At 39.1% G+C, this 12,290-nt stretch overlaps 1 protein-coding gene across 6 annotated transcripts in view; it reads left to right on the top strand.

Annotated features, from left to right (window-relative positions):
- The window catches only part of patj (PATJ crumbs cell polarity complex component), a 132,050-nt gene that overhangs the window by 85,254 nt on the left and 34,506 nt on the right, over positions 1-12,290 (top strand). For all 6 annotated transcript variants that reach the window (XM_052123543.1, XM_052123542.1, XM_052123545.1 and 3 more), the window contains one exon: positions 10,651-10,847. In XM_052123543.1, the coding sequence (XP_051979503.1) occupies positions 10,651-10,847 (197 nt within the window). The remainder of the gene's footprint in view (positions 1-10,650; positions 10,848-12,290) is intronic.

Consider the following 12,290-nt stretch of genomic DNA (forward strand, 5'->3'; position numbering starts at 1 on the left):
GTTTTAATAAGCTGCGGATTGGAGTAACTACACTACCCGCTGTGCTGAAGACCAGCTCTGATGGAGTACTGGTAGCACATATGCACAGATATTTCCGTGCTAATCTTGCCATGAACGGAAACCTTTTGTCGTTCGTTTTCCACCAAGTCAGCGGGTCCTCTTCCCCATCAATGGCCATTTCCTGCAGGTACATGGTCATTTCTGCCTCGACCTTTTGCTCATCAGTGAGTAAAATAACGAAATTATAGTTTTTAAGTGGAAAATAGTATTTATGTAAAGAGATATATTAAAATAAAAAGTGCACAACTCTTCTTAAGTGAAAGCTAAAAAAAAAATGCTTCACGTGTCGTGCAACCTACTGATAAAGTGCCGATGAGTCATTAGTGGGGTTAATAAAATAGCGAAATTATAATTTTTCATCTAATTTCTGAAAATCGACGATATCATCGTCCATCGCGATGTTTTACTGTCAACATCGTCAACTGCCAATTTAGGGGACATCGCCCAACCCTAACAACAACATATGTTGCAGTATACACTCACCTAAAGGATTATTAGGAACACCATACTAATACTGTGTTTGACCCCCTTTCGCCTTCAGAACTGCCTTAATTCTACGTGGCATTGATTCAACAAGGTGCTGAAAGCATTCTTTAGAAATGTTGGCCCATATTGATAGGATAGCATCTTGCAGTTGGAGATTTGTGGGATGCACATCCAGGGCACGAAGCTCCCGTTCCACCACATCCCAAAGATGCTCTATTGGGTTGAGATCTGGTGACTGTGGGGGCCATTTTAGTACAGTGAACTCATTGTCATGTTCAAGAAACCAATTTGAAATGATTCGAGCTTTGTGACATGGTGCATTATCCTGCTGGAAGTAGCCATCAGAGGATGGGTACACGGTGGCCATAAAGGGATGGACATGGTCAGAAACAATGCTCAGGTAGGCCGTGGCATTTAAACGATGCCCAATTGGCACTAAGGGGCCTAAAGTGTGCCAAGAAAACATCCCCCACACCATTACACCACCACCACCAGCCTGATGGATCCATGTTCTCATTCTGTTTACGCCAAATTCTGACTCTACCATCTGAATGTCTCAACAGAAATCGAGACTCATCAGACCAGGCAACATTTTTCCAGTCTTCAACTGTCCAATTTTGGTGAGCTCTTGCAAATTGTAGCCTCTTTTTCCTATTTGTAGTGGAGATGAGTGGTACCCGGTGGGGTTTTCTGCTGTTGTAGCCCATCCGCCTCAAGGTTGTGCGTGTTGTGGCTTCACAAATGCTTTGCTGCATACCTCGGTTGTAACGAGTGGTTATTTCAGGCAAAGTTGCTCTTCTATCAGCTTGAATCATTCGGCCCATTCTCCTCTGACCTCTAGCATCAACAAGGCATTTTCAGCCCACAGGACTGCCGCATACTGGATGTTTTTCCTTTTCACACCATTCTTTGTAAACCCTAGAAATGGTTGTGCATGAAAATCCCAGTAACTGAGCAGATTGTGAAATACTCAGACCGGCCCGTCTGGCACCAACAACCATGCCACGCTCAAAATTGCTTAAATCACCTTTCTTTCCCATTCTGACATTCAGTTTGGAGTTCAGGAGATTGTCTTGACCAGGACCACACCCCTAAATGCATTGAAGCAACTGCCATGTGATTGGTTGATAATTGCATTAATGAGAAATTGAACAGGTGTTCCTAATAATCCTTTAGGTGAGTGTATTTCTCACACGAAGCTATCATATGCCTTCAGAAGACTTGGGATAAAGTGCAGGACTACCTTTTCAGTGCTCTTATGGCACTGTTTTATAGTTTTATAACATTTAAAGGTGGTTGGATATGTGTCAATGCATGAATCCAGAAGAACATTCTTCCATAATGACCAAACGATACAGCCACAACATTAAAACCACCTGCCTAATATTGTGTAGGTCCACCTCATGCCTCCAAAACAGCGCTAACCTGCATCTCAGTACAGCATTCTGAGATGCTTTTCTTCTCACCAAAGTTGTACAGAGCGGATATCTGTGTTACCGTAGTCTTTGTCAGTTCGAACCAGACTGGCCATTCTCTGTTGACCTCTCTCATCAAGGCAATTCTAGAGTAAATTCTAGAGTCTGTTGTGCATGAAAATCCCAGGAAAATCAGTAGTTACAGAAATACTCAAACCAGCCCATCTGGCACCAACAATCGTGCAACTGTAATTCATGGTATCCGCATGATTTTATACTCTGCGCTGCTGCCACACGAATGGCTGATTAGATAATCGCATTGATGATTTATGGTGTCAGATGGGCTGATATGAGTATTTCTGTAACTGCTGATCTCCTGGGAATTTCATGCACAACAGTCTGTAGATTTTACTCCGAATGGTGCCAAAAACAAAATACATCCAGTGAGTGGCAGTCCTGCAGATGATGAGAGAGGTCAGCAGTGAATGGCCAGAACTGGTTCGATCTGACGGTATACAGTAACTCAGATAGACGCTCTGTACAACTGTGGTGAGAAGAATAGCTCGGGTTAGAGCTGTTTTGGCGACACGAGGTTGACCTACACGATATTAGGCAGGTGGTTTTAATGTTTAATGTGGCTAATCTGTGTATATTACATCGATGTCCCAATGACATGGGTGTTCTCACTGGGGAGCAGATGCATAACACACATCAGCACAATGTTCAGCCACTCAGGGATGGACCATCAGATTATTTCTCTTCCCTCCAGCAGAATTCAATCTGAGGGACAAATATTGAATTATCCCAAGCTGCACCTGCACATTCCTCTTGATAATAACCTTCACATCCACAAAATTGATTCCGTACACACAGCTCCCTTATCAACATCAAAGATGGACACTCACAGATTCTGATTCTGTTCTTACCCGTTTACTGGACCCATTTGGCACTCTGTTTAAATAATTAATGTGGATTATTATTTTTCAGGCTAATATGTTGTACGATTAGACTTCAAAAGCATCACCGCCCCCTCACGTGCACATCTGTTTGCATTGCGCTCTTTAATTACCTTGAAGTGTCATTCATCTGTGTCCATTCATAACGCAACCTTGACAGAATAACCCTTGTCTTGGTGCACAATATATAACAAGCTAGTTGAGCTAGTAATGATGTTGTTTGAGAAGCCTTTATTGAATGTGAGAGGTTGTTGGAGTTCATAGTGTTTAGTATGGAGCAGGATTCTTTAAACCACAAGCCACATTCTCTATGGTAATGTTTGTGAGCCAACACTCCCGCCAAGAACCAAACTCCTTAATGCTTGGACTTGGCCATGAGGCGAGAGGTTTATGGATTGTATGAGCAGGTGTTGTCCCTCCTCGATGTGTTTGGCTAAGAAAAATGTAGAGCCACTTTTCTTGGAGGCAGTTTTGGTGCATTAAAATAATACTATAAATAGGTGTTTGTACTACAATTGGAAGAGACAAAGAAGGGGATAGAGTGCCCAGAGCAATGAGACATGTCAGGGATAGTCATCATGTAATGTAGTTTAGTTCCAGTAGGGTGTATTAGGAGATGCATACAGGGAGCAATGCATACTGTGGACACAATGCACATGAGTGTTTGTTTGTCTGCCTGCAGGGCTAGATGGTGTGCACATGTTATTTATTTAGCAAAGGCTTTCTTGCCTTTTGTGAGGAGGCTTGTCTTTGTCTTTTGGGTAGTGGTCGAGATCTGGTCTGGTAAACAATCAATCCATTAACTTTTAACATTGCATTCTTGAACAAGAAACAACCACGGGTTTGTCAAGTGGGATTGCCTCTTTACAAAGAATGTATATCTATATATCATATAGGATATCCTTTAGTAAGTAAATCTAGAGTTTGATGCCATTCTTAAGGTAACAATGATCAGAGTTCTTTAATCGCCTCTTTCGGGGTAATTTTTACCACCACTAATGGCAATATGAGGTTTGGTGCTATTGCCAAGGTCACTGTGGTAATCACTTGAATAGTCTGTTTTTGGGTTTGAACCTACAACCTTTGAATGCTTCTGTAATAAGTGCTTTGTATTAGGGTGTCTGTTAAGTGATTACTTCTCATTTAAAGTAATTTACAGTCATTTTTACCACCACATCAAGGTCACAATGGTGATGCTCATGAATCACCTTTATAGGGTTTGAACCTATGGTTGCCTATTTGTAGTAATAACTTTGGATAATGTTGTCTCATTAGTAACTACTTCTTATCCAATGTAATTTACTGTAATTTACAGTCAGAGTTCTTGAATCGCATCTTTCGGGGTAATTTTTACCACCGCCTTTAGCAATCTGAGGTTTTGTGCCATTCCAAAGGTCACAATAATGATGGCTCTTGAATCGCCTCTTTTGGGGTTTGAACCCAAAACCTTAGGTTGTCTCTGTAGTAAGATCTTTAGATATTGGTGACCACTACTTAAGCATTTATAATACATTTTACCACCACCTAGAGCAATCTGGGCTTTGGTGCCATTGCCAATGTGACAATGGTGATTGCTTATGAAACTTCTTTTTTGGTGTTTGAACCTACAACCTTCAGTTGCTTGTGTATTAAGTGTCTACTAAGTGACTACTTCTCATTCAGAGTAATTTAGAGTTGTTTTTTACCACCACCTCAAGGTCACAATATTTTGGGGTTTGAACCTAAAACTTTAGGTTGCCTCTTTGTAGGATTTAATTTTTTTACCACCCGTTGAATAATTTGGGTTTTGATGTCATTCTCAAGGTCACAATGTTGATTGCTCATGAGTCACCTCTTTTGGGTTTGAACCTAGATCATTTTGGTATCAAACCCAGTTCTTTTACAAATCGGCTACTCCACCTGTCCCTGTTGTAGACCTAAACATTGAAAGCAAATATTTTCCAAGCCTCTCATCCACATTCCTCCCTCCCCATGGTACATCATTGCAATGATCAGCCCAGATCCTCACTTCTACTAATTAAACTAACAGCTGGCCAGCCTCCCCTACAGATGTGCCTGAGAGTACCTGGTTTTGCTTCACACATCTTTAGCAATCACAACAACGTGCCAGTCATCAGGGGTTTGTAATTCACGTCCTGGGAAATCTGAGCTTGTCAGTGTTTTAGGAGGGTGTGATAAACTGTTATGGTACTCTTGGGTTGTCTTCCTTTACCTGATGCCTTTGCTTGTTCATTGTATCGACAATCACAACACTTTTCTCAGAACAGGCTTAAAGGAGAGCTTCAACCCACAGAGCTCGTGATCAGATAGTGCTAGAAGGTATGGATGTTTTAGAAGGTAGAGATGGATCACAATGTATGCACATGGTATGGTATGCTGTGTGTGTGTGTGTGTGTGTGTGTGTGTGTGTGTGTGTGTGTGTGTGTGTGTGTGTGTGTGTGTGTGTGTGTGTGTGTGTCTCTAATAAATATATATACACACACTGTGCAAAAGATGATGATTATTTCTATCTTCTGCTTTAGTGTGTCAATAGGAAATGGGAAACATTCCTTTTGCAAATAGAAAAGATTAGAATAGAAGAACAGGGAGCCCTGCAATAGAAGTCATGTCCCCCACCGAACAACATGTTAGTTTGAGATTACATAAAGAGACACCCTAAATAGGAGAACTGTGGCAATTTCTCCAAGAAGCTTGGAACATCCTATCTGCCAAGAAACAGTGTCCAGGTGTACCCTAGGAGAATTGGTGCTGTTTTAAAGGCAAAGGTGGTCACACCGTATATTGATTTAGCTATTTTATGTTTACTGGACTTACTGTATGACATTAAGTGATAAATGAAAACTATTTTGTCATTTATTTTTGAAGACATCCTCGCTATGCAACATTTTTCACAAATGCCTAAAACTTTTGCACTGTACTGTGTAAATATATATTTATATCTTCAGCTTTAGTGTGTCACTAGGAAATATAAATGTTAGGCTCCCAAACATTCCTTTTGCAAATAGAAAAGATTAGAATAGAAGAACAGGGAGCCCTGCAACAGATCTCATGGTCACCACAAACCCCCCACTGAACATAGTCTAGTGTCTCTGGGATTACATGAAAAAGCAGACGCATTTGAGACCGCCTAAACTGTGGTGAATTCTCCAACAATCTTGGAACATCCTATCTGCCAACAATTGTCCATCTTAACTTCCAGAGATTGTTTTGCTGTGCTTGTAGGTGAAATGAGGTGCCCAGGGTTTGTCTTCATCCCCGACAGGTATATTAAAATAGGTATATTTCAAAATGTCACTGTCCTGGTCACAAAAATGTGGGGAATAATAGCAATTTTCTATACTTTTGAGGCATAAGGAATTAGTAAATAATACTTACTGCCCAGGAACCGAGAAATAAAAAAAGAGAAAATTTGTTACACAGTGTTATTATGGAAGAAATCCTTACCATGCTACATTTTTCACAAGTGCTTAAAACTTTTGCGTGTGTGTGCAGATAGTGCATAGATAGATAGATAGATAGATAGACACTGTTATATATAAGTATTTTATTTAGGAAGTTTTTATGTTTAGAGACTGTGCTTTTAGACTCTTGCTATTAGACAGTTTGCATGGTAAAAACCCTCTTGGAAATGCTGCATATTTCAATTCAAATGTGCACATTCAGACAGATGTTTGGGCTGTTACAATACATTGCATTTATAAGAGGTACAAGTTAAATATATCCCAACTGTCTTGAGACCCCTGTATTCTGTAACAGTCTGTCTCTCTATCAAGCTTTTTTTATGTGTGGATGCAACCATGCAATAGATTGGTTTGAGCAAACGGATCGATTTGAAGGCACAGGCCATGAAAGACTAAGTTAAGGTGTGCTATGATCTGGTCTCTCAAGGCCTTGATGAAGGACTAGCCTTAGACAGATTTGAAGGTTTTATTTGTATTTTTTGGTAAATACAGCAGCATATTACGCCAATGTATTGAGGGCCATATTTGCTGTGGTACTTAATACTTACCCTCCTTTTATAAGGCTAATGTATTTCTTAATAATTTCGAAATGGGAATGCAATAATTTGTTATTGCGAGATGTGTTAATTTGGTGTTTATTACGAGATAAAAGTTCAGCCATTACTTATTAAGAGGCCGTAATTTGGGAATCTCTGCTATAGAGAGAGAGAGAGAGAGAGAGAGAGAGACCCTACATGAAATTGGACACTATAGTGAAATGTTACAGTAAAGAAAGATCTCATTGTTGAGGCAATGCTGGTGTCCATGCCATAAAGAGGTCCTGCAATGGATGTGTATTATTTGATGAAATAGCACTATAGGGAGCAACTGTGCTATGTGTGTTGTTATGAAACGGTGCAGAGTAAAACTGTTAAATAAAGGCACCATTTATGTCTGGCACAGAAAGTCTTGAACTTATGCCAATACCTCTCTGGAACCAACTTCCTCTCAGTTAAGATGGATCTTTACCTTTACTGAGAGTTCAGACAATGATGAAGGGTCAGCATTAGCAAAGCACTCTTTCTTTTACCTTCCTTTCTCTGAATGATACCCTGATGGGGATCAATTGGTCTCCAGATGCCAGTCTGTGTGTTGGGTCATTGGATTGGCTTTCTGAGGCAATAATTCTAGCCTGCTGATTGGCTATCTTAGCCAGTTATTCCTTTCTGCTGATTGGCTGCCTGACCTCTAACCGCTAGACTGTACTACACTTGAGTTGCAACATGTGTCATTATCCGATCTAGTCCGAGTTCCTCTCAATCAGGATAAAAGTTGAGCAAAGTGATGACCTTCATTGTCCTTCAAAAGAGATTTTCTCTTACATCTTTATTAGATTGTTGAGGTAGCAACTTCAAGGGCATTCGATTCTTTGTTTTTGCATGCATCAATGTTTTATCCTTATTTTTCATACTTTATATCAGGCCCATTTCATCAGTACTGGTGCCAAGGCTCCCTATCTAGTTAAAAAAAATAATTGTAAAAACATCACAAGCTTATAGTTTTGTTGACTTTGAGAGCAGCATTTTTACATTCCATGTAATATTGTGTAGCATTACTACTCAAGCTAGTAGCTAAACAGTCCCATCAGTTGATTAGCTAACATTAGCTAGGTTTCCATACACTTATTTCTATGGAAAGTTTGGAATATCACATTAGAATGCTGGATAGAAACACTAAGAATTGAATACAGTTTCCAAAGTGCACATACAAAACATATATGCTTGCTTGTGGTGGATATATATTTTACTTTGTAAGAACACATGTACATAAACCACGATTGAAACACATTTACTGATTATATTCCTAAAGAATTTAAATAGGAGTATAGAAAAATCTTGTGACTTTGCCCCAACAATCCATGTGAAAACATAATTCACTCAGAGAATATCATTATCATTTTTAAATGCCGGAGCCAAAACATGTAATCAAAATGATTGGCTATTACCTACTGTATTAAAGGATCAGTTCACCCAAAAATAAATTCTCTCATAATTTACTCACCCTTATGCTGTGAGAACAGACCAAAATGTAACTCCACTTTCACTATAAATCTTGCCATCTGCAGTCTCCTTGGCGATCATGATTTCAAGCTTGATTACTCATCCTAGCGCCAAGTGCTAGGAAGTATAATTGAGCTTAAAATCATTAATAAGCCTAGAGACTGCAATGTCAAGATTTATAGTGAAAAGGGAGTTACATTTTTATATTTTCTCACCCAAAACCATCGTATTGCTTATTAAGACATTGTTTAAACATGACAAACATGTTTTGACCTCAAAGGGGTAGGAATAAGAAGAAAACATCCACTTTGGGTTTTTGCATCTTCACCAACCACTTTAAGTCCACAGATTGGCTGGTTTTCTTTGATTACATATGCTGGAGAAGGGCTGGCCCAATTGATCAAATATTTGCAATATAGTCATGATCATTTTGCTGGTGATACAGCATTAAGCAACATTGTGAATATCGATTTTAATGATTTCTATTAATCCATTTACAGCATTTTTCTGAAAATGTGTGCAATTCGACTAGTTTTGCCATCCCTCCCTGTATACCTCAACTTGTGAGTATGACGAGCGTTAACCAGCATGTGAACATAAATTGATTGCATGATCTCTGTAACTCTGGATGTAATGTCACTTGAGCCATTAGCTGTGAAAGGTTTTATTCCGTTCTTCGTTCAACCTGGCAATGTAAATCTGTCACACCTAAAACAGCGTTTTATCAGCATTTCTTTTTTCACTCTTGCGAGAGAAAATTAGAATTTGAGTCAAATCGACCTCACTCGATAACACATTCCGATGGCAGTCGGATGAGTTCCTAAAATTCCCGCCCACACAAACCTTGTACCCTCGACAGACACTCTGAAGTGCCGTTTTGACTACTGATTAAGCAGAAGTAATAAAGACGTGAGCGTTATCTTTCGCCATCCATGCGCATGTTCGAAATTATCCCCATGCTGCAGGCCATGGTTGACTGCATGCATTAATGCAATAGAGAGGAAACTGTAAATTCACATTAGGTGAGAGTAAATAGGTTCAGAATGGCCTTAAATTAAAAAGCGCACAACTGCAGTGTCACACATATGGTGACGCAAGTAATGCATAATTGCACCGGCTATGCCCTCTTTCTTGGCTAAATAGGGAGGACAAAGTAAACAGATGTTCTTGAAAAGATAAATGGCCCAATATTAGTTTTACTTCTGGAGCCTTGGGACACAGCTTTTTAAATTACATGTCAATACTGTTTGCTGTGCTCTGTTTGATATATAGACGCGCATGTAAACAATACTTTTGTCTTTGTCCTTGTTCTCTAGAAGAGTAGTTGCTTTTTGTCTTGTTGCCTGTGTAATCTTTTCTAAATTGACTAGTCAGTGGGTTGCCTGAGCAACTAGCCAACTAATCAGTCTTAAAACAATATTCTGTCAAGTTAAGCTCAATCTACCGCATTTGTGGCATAATGTTGACTACCACATACATTTATTTAGACTTGTCCCTCCAGGTTTGGGTCCCAGTGAGGCATTTACAAATACTCACTGTTTCAAAAGAATAGCCACAAGACCATAATATGCATAATATGCATGTTAAAGTGATTTTAGTGTGGTAAAATCACTTACCTTTTCTGTGTAAAATGATATGCAATTTTACAACTTCATTGCCATGATGTAATGCTGTCAACCCTAAAGTGACCATAAATACAATTTAAACAACATCTCAAATAATCAATAATCAGCGATCAATAATCACTGAATGAATGTGAGTGCTTTTATAAAATTCACATTTCTGCCTTTTAAACCCTCCAAAAAATTGGCTCCTTTCACATCCATTGTAAGTGCCTCACTCAAATCGCTGTCAGAGTTAAACTATTTTTAACTTGATGTCTTCTTAAAAACTCAACGCTCATGGTGGGAGGGGCAACAACAACTGTGCAAGATGCAACGTAACGGCATAAGCTGTCCATCTATATGTGTATCGCTGTAATGATGGTGCTTTAAAGGGGGTTGTTTAAAGATGCAACATATCCAAGTTGGTTTTACTGTGCAAAAACTGTCTAATAGCTTAAACACTGCATGTTAGCACACTACTGCTAAAAATATCAAAACTTGCCCAAATTTTAATCTAGATACACAAGTGTGCCTCACTTATCGACTAATCTGTTGTTGGAGGACTAGTTGAACATCGAAAGCCATACCTAGTAACAGCGCATGCGTTTTCTCTCCATTTGTGCATTTAGAAGTGATCAGGCAGAGGTACGCAGACCTGCCAGGAGAGCTGCTGATTGTGGAATTGGAGAAGGATCGAAATGGCTTGGGACTCAGCCTGGCCGGAAACAGGGATCGATCATGTATGAGCATTTTTGTGGTGGGGATCACACCAGGAGGGCCGGCCAGCCGTGATGGACGCATCAAAGTGGGCGATGAGCTGTTGGAGGTGAAACAAACATGCACTTACATGGTGGGCTGTCATGTTTTTGAGTGGGTGTTGAATGTCGCGGTGGGAAAGCTGGTAGAGTTGTGAACATCAATTTTTTAGATAAGAAAAAGTGAGTCCCCCATGGTTATGGGTGAGTGCTCAGTGTCTGTCTCTCTCTCTCTCTCTTTGTCTCTCACTCTTTCTCACATTTTTCTTCCTCTGTGTAATAGCCTTTTCCTGTTGAGCTCCTTGTAATCCAAGGGGGAAATGACTGGTTTCCATCAATTGCATTTTCAGGTCATTAGCTTTGCTATCCATTTCTTGGACACACAGCCACACAAATATATTTTGGTGTTTATATAAGGGGGGGAGTTCCCATTGACTTCTATTATTTGTATAAATATTTTTAAGCTAATTATACAGTGCCACTACAAAGTATTTGGACACTTAAAGGAATGTTCTGGGTTTAATACATGTAAAATGTCAATTGACCGCATTTGGGGCATAATATTGATTCCACAATATATTGTTTTGACTGGCACCTTATTTAAAAACACGAGGCAAAATTACTGGTACAATAAGGCATTTACAATAGAAGTGAATTGGGCTGGTCCATAAAATAATTGTTTTACTAAAAAACACTATCAAAAGACAAACATTATATGTGTTTATATGATTTAGTGAGATAAAATCATTATAGTGTTTTACCAGATAAGGTTTACTAGCATTACATTTTCATGGCAACAAAGTTGGGTCCCACTTTATATTAGGTGTCTTTAACTGCTATGTATTAACATTAAAATAAATACAATACAATGTTATTATTGTGTAACAACTGTTGTTCTACAAAGTTCTCACAAGATTCACATTTGCTGCAACTATGCTTGAAGTACAAGAAAGTTTAGGGTTATGTTTAGGAGTTATGGTTTAGGGTAAGGGTTGGGGTAAGGTTAACTGTTTAAGTACAGATGTAATTAAATGCAGATACTTTAAATGTAAGTACAAGGCAACAACACATATGTACATAATAAGTACATTGCATCAAATGCTTAAGTACATAGTAGTTAAATACACCTAATATAAAATGGGTCCCAATGTTGTGAAATTGTCTAACTTTAGCATTTTTTAAGAAAGATAGCACAAGCACACTCACAAAATGTATTTTTTTAGGTTTTATATGACAAAATAAGATTTGTCAATGCACACTTTATGGTTGTCAGACGTGGGATAAACTACACCTGTGGGTACTCTGACCTTGGCCTTATGACCAGTTGGTTAAAATGAATTTCAAAAATGGCTCAGAAAAATCAGGTTAATAAAAGGTAGAGTAAATTGGTTTCATATATTTTTATCTAAATTTATATTGATACTGTTTCTTGGGCGGCTATGGCTCAGGTGGTAGAGCGGGTTGGCCACTTAGCGCAGGGTTGACGGTTACATGCCGAAGTGTCCTTGGGCAAG

This window comes from Xyrauchen texanus, chromosome 50, assembly GCF_025860055.1.
Source record: "Xyrauchen texanus isolate HMW12.3.18 chromosome 50, RBS_HiC_50CHRs, whole genome shotgun sequence".
Taxonomy (NCBI): domain Eukaryota; kingdom Metazoa; phylum Chordata; class Actinopteri; order Cypriniformes; family Catostomidae; genus Xyrauchen; species Xyrauchen texanus.